Source organism: Balaenoptera musculus, chromosome 1, assembly GCF_009873245.2.
Source record: "Balaenoptera musculus isolate JJ_BM4_2016_0621 chromosome 1, mBalMus1.pri.v3, whole genome shotgun sequence".
In the NCBI taxonomy this organism is placed as follows: Eukaryota; Metazoa; Chordata; class Mammalia; order Artiodactyla; family Balaenopteridae; genus Balaenoptera; species Balaenoptera musculus.
In genome coordinates this window covers 36,690,146-36,710,572 of record NC_045785.1, presented here as the reverse complement: position 1 = coordinate 36,710,572, position 20,427 = coordinate 36,690,146, and the positions used below count along the sequence as shown (strand labels likewise).

At 52.6% G+C, this 20,427-nt stretch overlaps 1 protein-coding gene across 4 annotated transcripts in view; it reads right to left on the bottom strand.

The window, feature by feature from the left end:
- RNF220 (ring finger protein 220) overlaps positions 1-20,427 on the bottom strand; it is a 223,323-nt gene that overhangs the window by 17,567 nt on the left and 185,329 nt on the right. For 2 of the 4 annotated variants that reach the window (XM_036858420.1, XM_036858410.1), the window contains 4 exons: positions 19,251-19,383; positions 10,443-10,488; positions 6,802-6,903; positions 2,080-2,122 (listed from right to left, as the gene is read on the bottom strand). In XM_036858420.1, the coding sequence (XP_036714315.1) occupies positions 2,080-2,122; positions 6,802-6,903; positions 10,443-10,488; positions 19,251-19,383 (324 nt within the window). Of the gene's footprint in view, positions 1-2,079; positions 2,123-2,254; positions 2,462-6,801; positions 6,904-10,442; positions 10,489-19,250; positions 19,384-20,427 lie in introns of those variants that run through there. The other 2 variants (XM_036858430.1, XM_036858441.1) reach the window with 2 other exon arrangements.

Sequence of the window (20,427 nt, the reverse complement as noted above, 5' to 3'; positions counted from 1 at the left end):
CAGGCTTGGGCCATCTTGACACCCTAGAGCAGGGGTCCCCAACCCCCAGGCCATGGGCCAGTACCAGTCCATGGCCTGTTAGGAACCGGGCCACACAGGAGGAGGTGAGCGGTGGGTGAGTGAGGGAGGCTTCATCTGTATTTACAGCCGCTCCCCATTGGTCGAATTATGGCTTGAGCTCCGCCTCCTGTCAGATCAGCAGCAGTACTAGATTCTCACAGAAGCGCGAACCCTACTGTGAACTGCGCATGCGAGGGATCCAGGTGGTGCACTCCTTATGAGAATCTAATGTCTGATGATCTGAGGTGGAGCTGAGGTGGTCCCATCACCCCCAGATGGGACCATCTAGTTGCAGGAAAATAAGCTCAGAGCTCCCACTGATTCTGCATTATGGTGAGTTGTGTAATTACTTCATTATATGTTACAATGTAATAGTAATAGAAATAAAGTGCACAATAAATGTAATGCGCTTGACTCATCCTGAAACCATCCTTCCCCCCCACCCCCCACCCCCCCCCCCGGTCTGTGGAAAAACTGTCTTACACAAAACCAGTCCCTGGTGCCAAAAACGTTGGGGACCACTGCTCTAGAGGCAGGGCTAGGATGGAGAAGGGATGCTAGATATCAGAAAGGCAGTGAGCAAGGTACCCTGAAACTTCTAGAAGCCTGTATGGAGCAGTGCGCCAGTACAAAGGTTCCTCCCCTACCCGGCCTAAAGCTCAAGGGAGTGCCTCTCTGGTAAGAAGGAGACTATGACAGACACTGATAATTGAATAAAGGAATGAATCTCATAGGATTGCCAAGGAAGGCATGATACTGGATGCTCTCCTTGCCCAGGCCACCCATGCCAGAAAATTCCTTGTAGTCCCAGGAAAGTCCCTGATGGATTGGGCATCACCTGGAAATTCTCAGATAAGCAATTCAGGTTTATTTTCTTGCCATTCATCTTCTAAGTCCTGAACTAAGCTTACTAAAACATGATAGGGAAAGTTTGCTCCCTACCTAGAGGCTTCCACTGAGTAGGACAAGTCAAAGTATTGCCAAGGAGGTAGCATGGCATAGTTCAAGAAGCACAGGCTTTGGAAGTAAACAAACCAGTTCAAACCATGGCTCAGTTACATCCCAGCTGTGTGGTTTTAAACAAATCACCTTCACCTCTCCCAGCCTCAGTTTCCTCATCTACAAAATGTGTGTTAACACTCCCTCTCAGTTATGATAAAGGTGCTTAACATGGTGCCGGCCCATGATAAATGCTCTCCTTTTCCCAGTCTGGGGCTCAGCCTCCCAGCAGAAACCAAGTGGCAGGAACTGGGGACCTTGAACATCCATGGCCTCACTCACCAGTTGGCCTAGAGACCCCCAAGCCCCTTACAGACAACCCCCATATATACCACACCCTAGCCAGCACAAAACACTAGATCATTCAATTGTGTTCAGCAAATAGGAATGTTCCAGAGGTTTGAATCCAAAAGGGGCGCGGGGCGGGGGGCGGGGGGATGGTGGCCTGCCAGGTAGTACATACACGGAGTGCTTTCAGAGAAGGCCTCTAAGAGCTGTCGAGCCCACGCTGATCACCTTTGTGAAATGTGGGCCGACTGATAACTCAAAAAGCCCTGGGATGAGTTAGTTCCTGTTGCCGTGGGAACTCCAGATCTCACTGCATTGTCAAGTATCAGCAGAGAGGCTGTATTCACACTACTGGGCACTGATTAAAAACTGGAAGAAAAACATTCTCAGCGCCCTGCCGGCTTGTACAGTGAGGTCCCAGCAGTTTGCAAATTCAAAACTGAGCTCCCGCGTGGAATTGTGTGGCTTGTTTCTCATTCTCTGGCACTTACTGACCCCCAAGGTTCTTCAAGGCCTAGAGAGGCTCACGCAAGAGCTGGGGACCATAACCTCCACTAGACAGATGGAGAAACTGAGGGTGGCCGCCTTGGTCAGCACATACTCAGACGCTGTGACTGTGAAGAAGCCAGTGGGCCCTAATGTCGAAGAGACCCAGGGAAGTCAGGAACTGCAGGCAGTGAGGGAGGGAGGAGGCCGGGGGTGGGGCGGAGGGAGGGGCCGCGCAAGACTCACCATTCAGTCGGGTCTGCCGGTTGGCTCGCACTCGCAAGAAGGTCTGGGAAAAGATCCCGGGCAAATGCAAAAAAGAGAAGAGAGTGTCAGCGCGGCCTGGAGTCCCGACCCCCGCCCCAGCCCCAGCCCCCGGTCCAGACCTGCCCCGCCCCAAACAGCCCGTAAACAAACCTACTTCCTCCCTCCCGCCGGCCCCCCTGCTCCGCCGGCCGCTCCGGGCCCTCGGCATAGCCGCCGGAGGCTGCTCTAGTGGGACCCCGTGGCCGCCGCGCGGTGCCGCCCCAGCCCCGGCCTCCGGCGCTCCGGGCCCCGCGGCCGCCCGGCCGGCGAGGGCGGCGATGCGGGCGGATTCCCCCCGGCTGCCCGGCGGCGGCGGCACCTCAGCTCCCAGCGGCGGCGGCGGCCATGTTGGCCTTGATCACGTGACTCGCCGCCGTCGCGCGCCGGGGGTGAAAGTTCAAGAAGTGGTGGGGGCTGCTGGACCGGGACCAGGAAACAGCGGCTCGCACTCCGGCAGCAACAGGCTGAGGCCGCCCTGGGGTCCCTCCCACCGGCCGCAAAGCCAACCGGCCCGGGTTTTAGTGGTTGCGAGGTCCTCCCAGCCTACTCCACGGCCCCTCCTAGCGCGGGGCTCCTTCCGCCCCGGAACCTCGCCAGGCTCCCGCCTCCCGCGTGGCTACCCCTTTGCTGGGCAGACGGCGTAGGACTTCCCGATTGCAGCGGCCCGTCTCACCGCGAGTCCCAGCTGTCTCTTCCCCAGTCCCCAGCCTTTCAGCAGTCCCGATATTAGAGGATTCCCAACATTTCAGCTGACAACCTCTGGAGCTGCCACTGGCAACAAACAGCCACGCGGCCAAAGTGGAACCCAGCATCACTCAAACAAGTGCCTTCCTCCAGGATTCGCAGTTTCTAACGGGATACCACCATCCACTCTGGTGTGCCCACACCAGAAAGTTGAGAGTGAGTCGTCCTTGACCCCACCCTCCTTCAGGTCCTCACACTCAAGCCTTCTTTCATCTCAGAGTCTACCTTTAAAGGCTAAATCTTTTTATCTCCCCTTCTGTGTATCTCCTTCTCGCCCTTCCAGGCCTAACCTAAAAATATTATTTCTTCTCTGCTTCCATCTCTACTCTCAGTATGGCTTGTACAAATTGTTATCGGTGGGCTGACCACTCCAGGGATGGGGCCATGTGTGAGTCCTGGGTGAAGCCAGAGCCTGACACAGCGCTGGGCACAGGGCCAGCCATCCCTGCGTGTTTCTTCAGTGGCTATACCTATCTTGGATGTCATTGCTCTAGTTCATAATCTTAGGAGCTCTCTAAATTTGCAGCTGTCTCCCATTTGGCCTTCACATCTCCAGCTTTTCTCCCTGTAACCCATCCTCCACAGTACATGCAGTGTGATCTTTGTATCATGCAAAATTGACCCTCTTTCTTCCTCCCCTTTAAATCCTTTAATGGTTCTCCACTGAGATCTGCACCGTGGCATACAGGTCGTCTCTGACGTGCTCTGCCTATTTCTCCAGACTCTTCTTCTGCCACTCCTGCTCTCTCCTTTTCCCCTCCTGACACTACCTGTAGCTCTTGGAGCACCCCATACTCTGGACTTTGGGCTATATTATTCTCCATGCACCCATATTCCCTGCTTGGTTAACTGTTTGTTGTTCATCCTACAGGACTCTGGGATGACTTCGCTTTTCCCCCAGTGTTGGGTTAGTTGCTTCCTCTGAGTTTTCACAGTCCCTTGGCTTTCCTTTGAACTTGGATATTTTGACTGTTTACAGACCTGTCCCTTCTACTTGGGAGGTCATCTCCATCCAGTAACAGGGTCTGGCATGCAGGAGAAATCCGTGGGGTGGAGAGGAGGATATTTATGAGGGAAGCCCCTGAACCCAGTGCAGGGCTGAGAAACAATCTAGGATTCAGGGCCAGACAAACTCAAGTTCAAATCCTGACTTGGTTACTTATATGTGCTCTTAGAAAAGTCACTTCTTCTCTCTAGGCCTGTTTCCTTAGCTATAAATTGGGGGCAATGAATCCTAGCTTGTACAGTTGCTATGAGGGTAAAGTGAGGTAATGGTTAAAGGGTTAGGTAACCCAGCAGGGGCTAAGGAAATGGGAAACCAAACCAGAAACCAATACCTCCTGATTTCAGGGCCAAGTTTGATGATTTTTTAAAAACAGTCCAACATAATTGAGCAACTACTACATGCCAGGTGTTGTGTAAAGATCAGGGGATTCCAGCTTCACTTTCTACCAGTTCCCCTTGTGTTTTACATTCTAACAAAACTGAACTGCTAGTGGGTCCCCAAATACATAATTCTGTGTTACACCTCTCTGCCTTTTGCACATACATAGAGTTGCCTTGATCTGGAATATCTTTTCTTCCTTGTCCACCAAAGTGAACTCCTATTCATCCTGTTCAGTCATTACCTCCTCTGTGAATCTTACTCTGATTTTCTCTTTCCACTGTGCTGTCCTAGAAACTTATTTATATCCCTATCATAGCACTTAAAACACTGGGCTGTAATTATCTATTTGTAGATCTAACCCCGTGAAGGCAAGGACCTTGGGCTGAGCATGAGTGAGTACTAGATAAGTGTTTGAGTAAAGGAAGGGAGTAAAGAAGGGGCCTTGGCGAGACCCTCAGTCTAGTGCAAGAGTCAGGCTCATCATGATAGATTAAGTATGTTCATAATTCTTTGCAGCTCCTCCTATCAAAGAGCTGCATTTCCTCATCCCTTGATTATGTGTTAGCTTTGTGAGTTCCAGAGCCTAGGCCTCAAGAGGCCTTTCAGCTTTGGCCTTCGCCCTCTTGGCATGACACTGTCCTGAGACTGCCAAGTAAGGAAGCCAGTCTAACCTCCTGGAGGATGATAGGCCGTATGGAAGAAAACCAAGGCCCCTAATCTTCCAGACATGTGGTGAGGCCATTTTGGACTTTCTAGGCCAGCTAGTCCTCCAGCTGAATGAGCTTCATGAATGAGGAAAGGCCTACTCAGCTGACAGAACCATGAGAAATCATGAGAGATTATAAGTTGTATTAAGCCACTAAGTTTTGGGATGGTTTGTTATATACTAGAAGATAATGGAAACATACTTAAATGGGTGTTGATATAAGATGATCGGGGCAATAACATGGACATGACGGGGTCATGAGAAGAGAAAGCTAATCCAGAAAGGCTTCCCGGAGCAGAGGGAAGTTGGGCAGGTTGTTGAGGGATAAATAGAAATTTGATGGGGTGGGGTAAAATAACCCCATTAAAAGCAGCATGTGTAAAAACAGAGAGGCAAGAAAGGAGTGGCACAGCCAACGAGTGGTTAGCATTAATCTGGCGAGCACAGCCCACAGGATTCACGGAAGGCAGTATTAGGAATGGAAGCTGGAAAGGTCGACTCTAAATCACAGAGGCCTTGGTGCCATGCCTTAGCACGCCTAGCCTATGCCTAGCATGCCATGCCTATGCCTGATGGTTACTCTTTCCCTAGTTCAACAAATAGTGGAGCTGAATGCTGTGGCTGAAATAGAGAGGATTGGCCACTGAAGGCAGGGCTCTGTCTCCCTTTGGGACAGAATTCTCTGGGATGGAGCCTTGTCTCCCTATCCCAGAATCCCCTAGAGTTGGGTCATTTCTCCATCTTGAATCAGGATTGTTTGGGTGAGGACTGACTGCCTCTCTCAAACCAGGGCTCACAAGAGCAGGGATCCCTCCCCAGGGCTGGCACTTTGGGCTCTGCAGTTTGAGTCCCAGACAAGGGCATCCAGCAGAGGAGGTGCTAGTTGAAGCTGGTGTACAGCCCACACTCCGTATTCCACTCACCAAGCTCTGCACCCTGACGCCAGGCTGTGTCAGCTGGGAGGAAAAAGTGCCCAGAGAGAAGACCTCGAATTCCAAGAAAGGCTTCCTGTGTACCAGCAGTGGCCCTGGTTCTGTACCCCAGATGATAGGTCCCTGCTGCCTTGTCTCTTTGCATTAGTCAGGACTGTGTTTCCCTTTTCACATAAGGGCTCCCTGAGAAGCCGTGCTGCCATTTAGACAAATGTTCCTTGGAGCAGGCCCTGTTTTCTGCCCTCTGACTGGAGCTCCTGAAGGCAGGGCTCTGTCTCCTCAGAAGCTTCTGGGGGAAGCTCTTTCTCCTTCCTACCACAAATAAGGTCTATATAAGCTGGAATATTACCCTTAGGTCCCCCTCCTGCTCTGCTGATTTAGGATTGTGTAGTTATTCCCTTCCTGTTTGCCCGAGGCACCCACAGGCAATATCTACCTCCCTCCCTCCGTCTCTCTCTCTCTCTCTCTCTCTCTCTCTCTCTCTCTCTCTCTCTCTCTCTCTCTCTCTCACGGCCTGACACCAGGGTTTGGCAGGATTGATGGTTATTTGCTCAGGGGATCCTGGTTTTGAAGTGTGAAGTCGTCAGGTGATTCTGGGCTATGTCCCTGGGTCCCTGATGAAAGTGAACCCTAGAGGAGACCTCCAGATGGCTGGGATGCTTCAGAAGAGCCCACCTGAGCCCAGGGGACCTTGGCATCTCTCCCTAAAATCCATCTATTTATGGCACATTCCCTGACACCTGTGCCTTTTGGTTCAGTTAGAGGCACTAGACACAGAGGGAACCAAACACAGTTCAGGCCTTTCCCCTTGTCTCCTGAGGATGGGAGGAATTAGCCCCAGGCCTGCCCTATATATAGGCTCTCACCCAAGGGCCCAGCCCACCCCTCCTCACCTGGTATCTGTCTGAGTGGTGCAGGTCATCGGTGGCGGACGAGTGTGGTGATGCTGTCGGAGACTCTCCTTCCCTCTTGATAGAAGCAGACAACAAGAGGGACTGGAAGAAGAAAAAGGACACGTGGCCTCAGGCTGAATGAGACCTACAGTCAGTCCCCTAGAGTGTCCGGTCCTATGGAGCTTTTGGGATAGAGGCAGAGAAAAGGAGGGCAGAGGGGTAGAGACCGCTTGAGATTCTGAAGGCATGTGGTCAGGCCCCCCAGAGTCTGGTTGTGGGAAAGGATAGCTTGATCCTAGGGATGGGTGGAGACCCTTGGAGAGGGTCCAACCTCTTCCACCCCAGCTAATCTCCGTCCCAGTGGGGCAGGCCTCCCAGTGGGCTGAGACTATGTATAGGCTGTGTTCTCCCGTAGTGAGCAGAGACTCTGGGACCTCTCTGAAGGGTTGGGGGTAAAGCCACATCCCTGCTGCCCTGCCTGCCCCTAATACAGGCTGGTGGCAGCCCCGCTATGGAGACGGTAAATTAAATAGTGTGTAAGAGTTTCCTTCGTGCAGCTAGGGATGTACACTGGCTCCATTTATCCCCGTGCTGTGGCGATGACCCCAGCAAAAATCCCAGCAAAACTAATCCCCCCCATGTCAATCCTGCATGGCCTCTTCTACATACACCCGCAGTTTAGATTAATAAACTGTCTGCTTTAAATTGTACACAAGCACCACAATTCTAAATACCACATGGCACGTTCAGCCTGCTCTTGCTGGCTCTCGCCAAGGCCTGTTCAACTGCAAACTGGGGGCCTGGAGGCCTGAAAGCAATCCATACTTCCTCCCCCCCGCCCTCCGCCTTTTCCAGCCTGCACAGCCCAGAGCCGGAAGCATACAATTCCCTAGGAGGCCTCCCCAGCTTAGAAAACCATGCCAAATCGCCACTGACAGCCCAAAGAAAGCAATTTGGGAAAGATGGAGCAGCCATTTATCCTTCATCTCCGACTGAGCCTTAGGATGTGACCTGCATGCGGTGGCCACGCTGCACGTCCTCAGGCAAGGGCCCTGGGAAGGGGGGGCAGCTGCTGGTCTGGCAGGGTTCCCTGACTCGGCCTCATCCCAAGAGCAGGAGGAGGGAAGAGGCCAGGCAGGGACTGGGATGGGATTCCCTGCAACTTGGAGCCCCTTCCTCACCTACCCAGGCCCAGTGCGAGGCCTAGTGGGTGCCTTGGCCCCCAGCTCGGAAAAGAGGTGGGCTTTCAGGCAATGTCCTTTTCCTTCTCTGGTCCCAAGGAGGATGCTGAGGAGGGGAAGCATCGTGGGGCCCCTACCCCCCCATCATGAGAAAGTTCACGCTTGTGTGCTCTCTCTCATTCTCTCTAGGTTAGAAGCCCTGAGAGGTCTCAGCATTACACCTGGGGCAAGCGGAATAAAAAAAGGTCACTGGCGCTTTTTAAACATGGACCAAAAAGCAGTAAAATGTGTTTTGAAAAAAAAATCCCGACATTAAATCATGACTTTTTGCCTGGCTCTTCGCCTCATTAAAAGTGGCCTTTTGGAAGGTAAAATTATCATTGTAAGCGATAAGATCTTTAAGAAAATAATTCACGGCTTCTTCACCCTTTAATATGATAGCCGCCACCGGCTAATTTTTTTCTTAATGGCAACGAGGCCATCAATCTTGTCTGAGGCCCCCTCGCCCTCTCCTCCTCCTCCCTCCCTCCTCCTCCCTGTTCTCTCAGTCTCTTGCTTGAACCTTCTACCTCGTGCCTCTTCTACCTATGACCTGCTTTCCTAAAGCCCCAGTCCAGGCAGAGGACAGACCCTGAGATAGGCAGCTTTGGGGGCGTGAGCCTATGTCTAGAAGTGGGTGAGCGGTGGCCCTTGCCTCTGAGTCTGATTATCAATGAGCCCGTGTTGGTGGTTGCAGGAATCTGCACATGTTTAAGACTTCCTATATGAGTATTCTGATGGGGCCAGGTGGGTGTGCATCTGTGTATGTGGGGAACCAGGTGTGGACGTGGATCGTGTCTGTGTTTGTGCTTTGAACACAGGCCTCACTGGGGTCCAGTCCCCAGCCTGCCAGCCATGCTGAGGTGTCAGGGGTCAGTGGTTGTGGCTGACCTGGCAGCACGTCCGTGACCTGCCTGCCTTAACCATAGCCACTGGAGACTGCAGGCTGGACCAGGCTCCGCCAGTGTGGCCCCCCCTTCTCCCCCCACGCCTTTTCTCTTGAGGGCTGGGAGGGCTTTGGTTCCTTGGCCAGGGCCTGCATCAGTCCGGGGCTGGGCTAGGTTCCCTGCCCCTCCTCTGTCCAGCTTGCTGTGTTGAGTGATTTCCTGAATGAAGGTGCGGAGTCCACTCCCACCCTTTTGAAGGGTCTGCAGGGGAGACAGGCCAACCCCCTGGAAGTAAGATTGTCACTCTGGCTCCTTTTCCCAAAACTGCTCTCTCAGAGGTCACCAGTGCTTTTAAGACTTCTAAATACAATGGCCTCCTTCTCCAGCCTTTTTCTACTTGACTGCTGACCACCCCAGACATTTTGGAATTTTTTTCCCTTAGGATCCTGGGACACCATGCTCTCCTGTGCCCCTCCTCACTCGTCACTGTTCCTCTTCTGCTCCTTCCCTGGCTCTGGGACCTTCTCTTGACCCCCAGCACAGGAGTCCCAGACTCTTCTTGGCTTCTGCTCTAATCTCTCCACACACACTCCCTTACTGGTTTCATCCATTCTGGGGAATTCCCTGGTGGTCCAGTGGTTAGGACTCCGCACTTTTACTGCCAAGGGTTCGACCAATCCCTTGTTGGGGAGCTAAGATCCTGCAAGCCATGCGCCGCGGCCAAAAAAAAAAATGTATCCATTCAGCACTCATTCCTCACTCCCTGTAGAAAGGGCTGAGGATTTCTGCCTTTACAAGTCATTGTGAGAACTTATAAGACAGGATGCCACCTTACTGAGGGGTGGGGGAGAGGACATTCAGTGAGTGAGTGTTTAGTCCTCCAACCCCAGGTCCCCACTCCCTCAAAACATCACCTTTGAGGATGCAGTACCATCTACCTATGTGGCCACCTATGGGAGTTCTTGGTACAAGTCATGTCATCCTGCTGAGGCCTCTGGCCCTTCCTTTGAGCCACTTGTCCTTCACTCTTCCTTTCTCCATCTGATGCTTTCAAGCTTCCCTTCCATAGTGTCTGTTCAGAGGGTCAGATTGTCTCCCCAAAAGAGCCCAGCATCCTCTCTGGCTCCCTGTTGCCCTCAGGACAAAGCACATGCACACACCCCATGGTCTGGCTTCTAAGGCCCTGCACCACCTGTCTTGACCTGCACTTCTATATTTTTCTTTACCTGCTACAGCTCACCTTCCTCGTCTGAGTCTCCCTAGATTTAGTGTCTGGGTCCCCCACACCCCCAGGTCATTCTTGGCTTTGGCCCCATCCTGACTAGAAGAGAAAGTCAGGTGAGCATACTGTGACTCACACTCAGACTACACACACATACATGTACTCAAGTGCACAGGGCAGCCCGAGGCCTCAGGCTGACGATCAAACCCTGAAAACAGCTGGGGATCCAAGAAGAGCTCCTTTTTCTCAAGAACCAGTTCTGAGTGGGCTTAGGTTAGGATGGGCAGGAGGAAAACACAATTGTCCACCTACCTTGGGGGTGCCTGGAGCCATGGCATCCTTCAGAAGGGAATTCTTGCTGCCAAGAAAGAAGAGAACAGGGTGACCATTCCACTTGCTGCCCAGGGCATGCAAGAGTAGAATAGGAAGAAGATCCCAAGGAGAGAAGACATAGCCAGCCTAGCTCAGCCCCCCTCAGCCAAGCTCCACCCAGCCCATTCAGCCCCAGCTGGCCCTGCCTCACTCAGCCTCCATCAGGGGCCAGGGGCCAGAGTGGGCTCCTGGGCAGGGGTACTGACACTAGGCATGGTAGGCTGTCTCGTGGATCTGAGGAAGGGGACTTTACCTGACTGCTCCTATCAGCCCTGAGGATTCTGCGTGTCCTGCCCCCTTCCTTCCAACCCAGTCCTCAGCCTGCTGTTAGCTCCTATGGGATTGGGGTGATAGAACTGACATGGCTCTTGTCAATTCTCCCTCCAACATGCTGCAAACTGCGTTAGGCCAGGAATGATCTCCCCCTGATTCAATTTGTCAGCCCCAGGCCCTCCGGCATCGGGCGCGGCAGGCGCGGCAGGCGGGCGGTAGCTGGGCCCTGAAATACGGTGGGCGGCTCAGAGTCGGGGGAGCGGGGGTGGGAGGTGATGGATGGGCTGTGGGGGAGGCGAGGACTGTGTTTAATAACAAAATTGGTATGCAAGGCCACATCCTGCGCTAAGCATGAGTGATCCAGAGCCACAAAGTATTACAAATCCCCGCTAAACAGATGCTGACAATGGAACAAGACGTATCAAATCAGATCCACTTCAGAAACATTAATATCCCTGTTCCTGGCCCTCCCTCCCTGCCACCCCCACTGTGCTCACCACATCTGTGCTCACACGTTCGCTTACGTGCTATCACACGCACAGAAATACTACATGCACACAGAGGCGCTGGCTGATGCACGCAGGAGGCAGATACAGCCCATTCACATAGGGTCCCCACACAGATGCACATACAAGGTGTGCAGGTAGAGCACACCCAAGAGATCCACGCAGCACAAAAGACGCACCCCCAGGGCAGATACACGGGGCACACACGGTTGGTGTATACACAGGGAACACCCACTGGGTCAGGCATAGACACAGCCAATATGTGAGCAAAGGCATAGGCAGATTTGGATAAAGTAAGAGTTCTCACCCAGGGCCATTTTGCCCCCCAGGGGACAATTGGCAGCATGTGGAGACATTTTTGATTGTCACAAGTGGGGGCAGGGAGTTTTCTACTGGCGTGGAGTGGGTAGAGGGGATTAACCATCCTTCAGGGTACTGGATAGATGCTCACAACAAAAAATTATCCAGCCCCAAATGTCAGTAGTGCTGAGGCTGAGAAACCCTGGTATAAAGGCAGATACACACATATCCATTGTCTCTATAATTCTGTCAACGTGTGGTCACACCTGGAGGCTCAGATATGCACAAAGAGGTGCAGGCACACAGAGTCCTGTTCCCAGAGATGTGTCCTTAAAGACACACGACTGTCACCCAGGCCTGGATGAAGAGCTGTGCCCACATCCACACAAGCATGCACAGACACCCATGTGCGCCAACACCTGACACTCATGCACCCACAAATGTAGATACACGTGGATACACACCCACACAAGCAGACACATACATCACAGTGCAGGGGCCAGAAGGCTTGGCAGCAGCAGGCTGAGGCTAAGATCTGAGTGTAAAAACAGCTGTCTGGGGACTTCCCTGGTAGTCCAGTGGTTAAGATTCCGAGATTCCACTGCAGGGGGCGCAGGTTCAATCCCTGGTCGGGGAACTAAGGTCCCACATGCCACGGGACATGGCCAAAATGTTGAAAAAACAAACAACAACAAAAAACAGCTGTCTGCCTGTCTGATCACACAGTGGGGGCATCACAGGCAGGAGAGGACCACCAGACTGGGTTCCAGTCAGTGCCATTTTGTTCATAAATGGTCCCCACGTTCCTGCTCCTGATCCAGGCACCAGGGATACAGAGAGGAAACTGAGCTGCGCTTGAGGAACTGCTAGGTGCGAGTTTGTTACTTTTATCTTTCTTTCACTGTCAACAAGTGCTGACGTCGCCGTTGTGCCGGCCCCATTCCTGGACTTGAACGGGTGCAGAACTGGGGCATCTACTGTATGACACTGTTCTCGCCAGACCCCTGGACTGAAGTCTGAGTGTTATCCGAGCAAGATCAGGGTGAAACAGAAGAGGAAAGAATGAACAATTAATTGTGTACCCACCACACATGACAGGCATGGGCTAGGAACTTCATATGTGTCATCCCTTTAAATCTTCACAAAAACTTTACAAAGTTGACTAGCAGGCTACGTGACACCTCTCTGCTCAGCCCATGCAGGGTTTGGGATTTGAGTTCATGTCTGACGGAGTCCAAAGCGCTACTTTTCGGTTGGCCACAGCCTCCTAAAGACACTCGGGTTAGGATGGAGGGCTGAGCTCTGAGTTCTTTTTCTCTCTTCATTTTGGGGAGTGTCCTTCTGACTCTAGGCTTTAGTTTACTGCGCTGGTGAGTAGAAATGGAGACGTTTAGGGCCAGGATGTCCAGCCTCTCCCTTTGCCAGCCCTCTGGATCTTTTCCTGGCAATCCTCTTCCCCTTCCCTCGAGTTGGACTGGTACTACGCCGGACTCCTTCCCTCTCCCTGAGCAAGCGCCCCACTGCCCTACCTTTCCTCCAACAACTTGCTTACCTCCAAGTGTGCTTGGTTCCCCCAGACACAGGAGTCTGGCGAAGGGCCCACCTTGGAGAGGAGAGTCGGAGCCCTGAGCTGCTGGCAGCCGGGCTCCTGCCCAGCCCATCCGCTCTGCTCTGCCGTCGTCCCTCCCTGTTTCCACAGCCCGCCCCCAAAGATTTCCTCCCTTCTTAGTCACTCGCTGCCTAGTGATCCATGGGTTTTAAATTATAACTGGGACCCAGGAAACGCGTTCTTAAGTACAATATTCATGGGCTGGGCTGACACTTTTAATTAAGGTGATTTACACTGAATTATCCTTGGAAATAAAGAAATGGTGTGCTGCCCAGGAATAAACCATCATCACCAGCCGCCTTTGTAAGTTACACTTCGTTTTAATCTATTTGGGGAATTGTTTATCTAGTTCATTACCCAACCAAACACCGAGGCCGGCCTTAAATAAGGCTTAAGTGGGGGTGGGGGCACTGCCATCTCCACACCCCGCCTCCCCTCTAGAGTCACCCAGCCTCCCTCTGGCTCCTTCCAGCCCCTTTAAAGCACTGACCAGAGATCCTGCTTCCCAGCCTACAGGCCAGATCTCAGAGTGGCTGTGGAAGCCTCCAGGAAAAGGTCTCTGAGCTCAGGCCCCACCAAGCCAAGCCCTCCTTTCAGCTCTGTGCAATCTTTCCGCGTCCAAGGCTGTTTCCTCTCTCTGGGTGGAAACTTCTGTTTGAGCGCCACAGAGAAGACTGGGGGCCACTCCCTGACCTGTCCTTCAATCTTCAGCCCCCATCTATTTTCCTGCCTGTCTGTCTGTACACATCCAGTCTCCACCCCATCACCATCCTAGAGAAAGCTTAGCGTGCCCAGAGCTCTGTCCGCTGTCCCCGCCTTCCCTCAGATATCTGCTTCTCTGCCATCATCACTCTTCCCATGACCCAAGTCAGAAAGCTCTTCCTAGTAAGCACCCCACAAGTAATCAGCTAAGTTCTCTTGCTTCTCCCCCCGCCACCAGTCTCTCATCATTCCTTCTTCTCTGTTCCCACTGCCAATGCCATTGTCCTAGGTCAGCTTCACCACCTGTTCCTTGGACCCTGCCTAACCTCCTCACTTGCTTCCCTGCTTCTACCCCCAAATCATGTACCACACTGGCCTCCAGAGTGATTCTCCTACAGCTCAGCTCTCTGATAGGCTTCTCCAGCTCACCGATGTTCTAATTCCTCCATTACCTCCAAGACCACCCTCCAGCATCGAAGGCCCTCCACTATCTGTCCTCAGTCTAACTTTGCCCTTCTTGTTCTAGGTAGCCGAGTCCTGGGGCCTATTGGAGTGCCTGTGCAGGACTGAGAGGGGGAATGGTAGAAGATGGGGTGAGGGAGGGTGTGTGGGCACAGCCTCTGATCTCTAATGGAAAAGTGCTTTGAAAAGTGTAAGTGCTTTGCCAATGGGAGTTCTGACTCTTCTTCCTGTGTCTGTGTGCCCGTGTGCCTGCGGGAATGAGCATATGTGGGAAGTGGTTCTTTTAGGGGGTAGGTGTGAGCACATCTGTGTGTGTTGGAATGGGGCTGTGTGCGTGTGCCTGTATGTTGCGGACATATATTTGCGCCTGTGTCTGTGAAAACCAGCCAGCTCTAGTTTGGGAGCTGGAAGGTCCCTGCTCCTCTGTGTGAGCCCTTGGGTGTGTCTAAAATAGCAGCCTGCTCTGTGCTTTTGTGCAGAAGGGGGCAGAGAGCACAAACCAGGCCCACCCAGAAGAACTCCTCTGGGACCAACCATGTGGGAGGGTGATGCAGAGGCACCCTGGCAGCAGCATCCACAGACTCAGGAGCTGGCTAGGCTGAGGGAAGGGAAGGAGGGCAAAGGAGGCAAAGGCAGGGTAAGAGAGGGGAGGGGACAATTGGAGAGAAGAGGAAAGAAAAGAAAGGGAGGGGAGCAGAGAGAAGGGAACAGAAAGGGAGGATTGGAGAGCTGGGGAAGAAGCTGCTGACCACACGCCGTGGATGCAGATGCCCTCATCTGGGCTCTGCCCAGAACTCTCTGAGTGATGCACACACAATCTCTGCCCTCCGGCAGGACTCGGTTTCCCCATCTGTGAAATACCTGCTTAAAGCTCGGCGCTGATGGCGGGAAGAGGAGGAGGGAGGGGTCTCGGGAGGCCGCGTGCCACATCTTCTCCCAACCTCCACGTCTCCCCTCCTGCCTCCTAGAGAGTGGGCAGGGGCGGGGCAAGGGCATTCAAGGCTGGGTCCCTCCCCGAGCTACCCAGGCGCCACGGCCCTCAGCCCGGAGGGAGCTGACACGCTCCTTGGGAATTTATCACGCACCCAATTACAATGTTAATTGGCAAGTTCCTGAAATCAATTAATTCGCAAATTTTTTCCAATTAAAAATCCAGATAAATCACAGGGGCGGCGGCAGACCGGTCCAGCCTGCAGTCCGGTGGGCGAAGCGGCTGCAGGGAGGTGGGGGGGGGGGTGGCGGGAGAGAAGAGGAGAGGGGGCGGAGGGCGCGGCTGCCCTTGAACGCCTTTGCCGGCCGGTCGGACTGTCAGCGCGCCGGGCGCGCGGGGCCGAGACAGATAAAACCATCGACCCGTCGCCGCCAGCGCTTCGGCTTTATCGATCCGACGGGAATTTCACTTGCTGTGCAGATCCCGCTGTCCGGCTGTCAGACACCGGGTTGAGGAGGGGGGACGTGCCAAGGGTTAGGGGGTGCTGGGCTGGGCCTGGACGAGAGGGGCACAGAAGTGGGGCACGCAAGACAGCGGTGAGGGGCGGGGCAGATGTGAAGGCTCCGGGTGAGGAAATGGACGTGGGCCGAAGGGTGTGGACGTAGGGGATGCTCTGAGAGGACGTGAGGGAGGAGGGATTGGTGCAGGGTCACGGATGGGGGTGGAACACTTCTGTGGGCAGAAGTGGATGCCCTGGGCAGTGCAGGGATGGGGCCACAGGGACTAGGCTGTAGCGTGACCCCCAGTGAAGAGGCAGAGAGCTTTGGCCCCCATTCTCCAGACCCTTAGGGGTGCACTGCGATTACAAGACTCTGCGGGTCCCTCCATCTCTGCCTGTATTCTCAGTTCCTGTTGAGAAGTCCTCCACTGGGAGCAAATTACCCAGAAACACTCCTGGATAGCCAAGGTATGGAACTCAACTGCAGAAGGGTGTTTCTTTCACTCCCTGCCTGTTCTAGGCTAGTCCTGCATATGTGTGTGTGTGTGTGTGTGTGTGTGTGTGTGTGTGTGTGTGTCTGTGTGGGTGGGTGGGAGGGAGGCGGGAGTGGTTAAAAGCATGGGCTCTAGAGTCAGATTGATTGGGTTTGAATTTTTACCACTTCACAGGCTGTGCAACCTTAGAGAAGTCACTTAACCTCTCTGACCTCAGTTTCCTCATCTGTAAAATGGAGTTAATAATTATTACCTAGCCCAGTGGTTGTTGTGAAAATTAAATAAGTTGATACAATATAAAGTTCCTGGCACACGGTGTTCAACAGGATTATTATTATCATCATTAGTATAGTCTTCTGTGGTAGTTTTAAGTATTCCCACAAATTCTTTGGTGCTGTCCCCTTCAAGAGCTTATAGTATTTAATTCTCCGTTGAGTGTGGGCTGGACTTGGTGACCTGCTTCTAGTGAGTAGAATAGAATACATTAGAAGCCATAGTGTATGACTTCCCAGACTAGATCATAAAAGGCATTGTGGCTTCCTCTCTAGTCTCTCTCTTGGATCACTTCCTCCATGGGAAGTCAACTGCCATGTCACAGGGAAACTCAAGCGGCCCTGTGGCGAGACCTGCATGTTGAGGAGCTGAGGCCTCCTGCCAACAGCCATGCGAGTGAGCCATCCTGGGAACAGATGCTGCAGCCCCCGTCAAACCTTCAGATGACTGCAGCCTTGGCTGACATCCCGGCTGCAGCCTATGAGAGACTGAGCCAGAAGCCACAACTACCACCAACTACCCACAATTACCCAACTAAGCTGTGTCTGAATTGATGACCCACAGAAACTGAAATATTAAGTGTTTGCTGTTTTAAGCCATGGATTTTTGGAGGAATTTGTAACACAGCAACTAGTATTTTGGCCTTCAACATTCAGCCCAGGCCTCACCTCCCTTAGGAGGCCTTCTCTGCTCTGAGCTGGGTTTGCTGCCTCCTCGATGCTCCCACAGCTCCTGTTCTTCCTGTAGAGCAGCCTCTATCCCTCAGGGTTTCTAGTGCTTGGCTCTCCTTACTCTGCTATTATGAGCTCCTGAGGGTGGGACCCTTTCTTTCTTTCTTCTTTTTTTAAATTGAAGTGTAGTTGATTTACAATACTGTGCCAATCTCCGCTGTGCAGCAGAGTGACTCAGTTATACACATAGAGACATGCTTTTTTATATTCTTTTCCATTATGGTCTATCCCAGGAGATTGGGTATAGTTCCCTGTGCAGTAGGACCTTGTTGTTTATCCATTCTAAATGTAATAGTATGCATCTACCAACCCCAAACTCCCAGTCCATCCCTCTCCCTCCCCCACTCCCCCTTGGCAACCAAAAGTCTGATCTCTATGTCTGTGAGTCTGTTTCTGTTTTGTAGATAGGTTCATTTGTGCCATAATTTAGATTCCACATATAAGTGATATCATATGGTATTTGTCTTTCTTTTCCTGACTTCACTTAGTATGATAATCTCTAGGTCCATCCATGTTGCTGCAAACAGCATTAGTTCATTGTGGTTTTTTTATGACTGAGTAGTATTCCATTGTATATATGTACCACATCTTCTTTATCCATTCATCTGTTGATGGACATTTAGGTTGTTTCCATGTTTTGGCTATTGTGAATAGTTCTGCTGTGAACATAGGGGTGCATGTATCTTTTTGAATTATACTTTTGTCTGGGTATATGCCCAGGAGTGGGATTGCTGGATCATATGGTAGCTCTGTTTTTAGTTTTCTGAGGAACCTCCATACTGTTTTCCATAGTGGCTGCACCAACTTACATGGGACCATTTCTGATTCACCTTTGGTCCCCTGCACCCTGCACGGGGGATTAGGTGAGAGGGTAGAGGAAGGAAGATCAGTCAAGTCTGGTGACTTGAACTGAACAAGGGGTGGGATTGGGAGTAGTGGAAGAGACTGTATTCCCCTTTTCCCCAAAGATGGCTATGACCATGTCTCCCATCCCACATGCTCTTCTGTAATAGGAGCTTGCCACTTCTCCATCAAAAGGTGGGGTGTGTGTCCTTGCCCCTAAAATCTGGGTGGGCTAATACTGCCTCAACCAAGAGAGGACAGCAGAAGTGATGTTAAGTGATTTCTGAGGCTAGGTTATAAATGGTGGTCCAGCTTCCCTCTAGTTGACTGGAACATTTGCTTTCGAGCCCTAAGCTGCCATGCTATGAGGAAGCACAGGCCACAAGGAGAAGCCATGTGTAGGTGCTTTGGTTACGGCCCCAGCTGAAGTCCTAGCTGACAGCCAACATCAACCACCAGACATGTGAATGAAGCAGCCAGGTGATCCCAGCTTCCAGCCACCATGTCTTCCCAGCTGGGGCCCCAGATATCATGAAGCAGACACAAGCCACCCCCTCTGTGCTCTGTCTGAATTCCTGACCCCACAGATTCCACAAGCACCATGAAATGGTTGCTTTAAACCGCTAAGCTTTGGGGTAATTTGCTACACACCTCCCCTGCTGCCTTTAACAACCATGGCTCCTCCACAAGGCCTGGGAGGAGCCTCCGCGCGGTCCTTCAGGCAGGGACAAGGGAGGTGGGGTAGAGCAGGGGGGACACGCCGGAGCACGTTCTCAAAATTGTCACCTTTCAGACCTTGAGATTCATAGAGAAGGTGGATGGCAACCCCAGGCTGCACTTCTGGGGGAGCTGCCAGGCCCGGTCCCTGCTTCCGTTACCCTGCCCCGAGGCTCCTCCCCTCTCCAGCTCCTCTTGTGCCCTTTTGAGGCTGAGGCTCACTCTCCTCACATCTCCAAAAACAGAGCAAGAAGAGAAAGGCAGCACCATTCAGCTGGTGGAGCTGAGGATTGAAAGCAGAGTGGAGAATGGCAGCAGGGTCTTGCCTTCTGCCAAAAGGCTGGGACCTGTTGGCCAGAACCCCGAGTGGAGGCGTCCGGCGGGCAGGCTCCCCGTCAGGTGGCTTACCTGGCAGGCAGCTGCGCCAGCTGCTCCAGTTCTTGTTCCATATGCTCCTGCAGCTCGCTGGGCCTCAGCAGGACCTGGCAGATGGGGCAAATAGGGGCCTGGCTGTCAAATAGTGCTGCTGCCTTTTTCTTACCTGGTAAGGGAAGAAGAGACAGACATATAAGCCCGGCTATATGTGGAGGGAAATGCCTTGTCCCAATCCTCCACTCCAAGCCAGCTGCTACCTCCTAGGGCTTCTTGGCCTAGAGGAAGGGTGAGCCTGAGGGTCTCAGAGCCCATGAACATCACTCAGCTTTGCAGTTCCAGAGGCTGTGGCTGTGCACGGCACCTCCCCAGCCAGCTGCCCCTCTCGGAAATCTATCAGGACGCAATCAATGCTCTGTGCAATCAAACCTTGATCACTTCATTTCACACGTTAGTGAAGCAGGTCTTGTTTAATCACACCATCACCCAGAGTATCCAGGGCCCTCTCTGTCTCTACCTTAGCCTCACTGCTTTCACACTCCCCAAAGCGGGAGAAGCAAGAAAAGAGGGAGAAAGGGGATTCTTTCCTGCAGTCATTCAACAAACATTGATGTCTTCACTGAACCAGGCCTAGTGCAGAGTGGTGGGGACACAGAATATAATCAGATCTAGTCCCTGAAACTGAGGCGCTCACAGTTGAGTGGGAAAGACAGAAAAGGACCTGGGTGACTGCCAGGGTGGCATCCTCTCCCAGTTCCTCACTTTCCCCCATGCTTCTTTCCATGGCCTCTCCTCTCCTCCCTCTGCATTTGGGATGATCTTGTTCATTCTTATGGCCATCACTCCCACCTGTGCCCTGCTGACTCCAGAATCCATTTCTCTATGCCAGATCCCTCCCGTGTTCTTCAGACCCCTATATCCAAATGCCTAATGGACATAAATGCCTGAATGTCCCACAAAAATCTGAAACTCAACAATCCAGAATTGAGTACTTCAGCTTCTTCACTTTCCCCTCCCCGCCCTCTTCAGCAGTGCTCTTCTCAGTGAAAGACACCTGTATTCACCTGGTCACCCAAGCCAGTAACCTTCGCCTCGCCCTCGGCCCCCTCCCTGGCCTTACTCCCCTTCCCACATTCATTTAACCACCAAGTCCTCTCCATTCTGCTTCAATATTCCTGGAATCTACATTCTCCCAGTTCAGGTCTCACTCCCT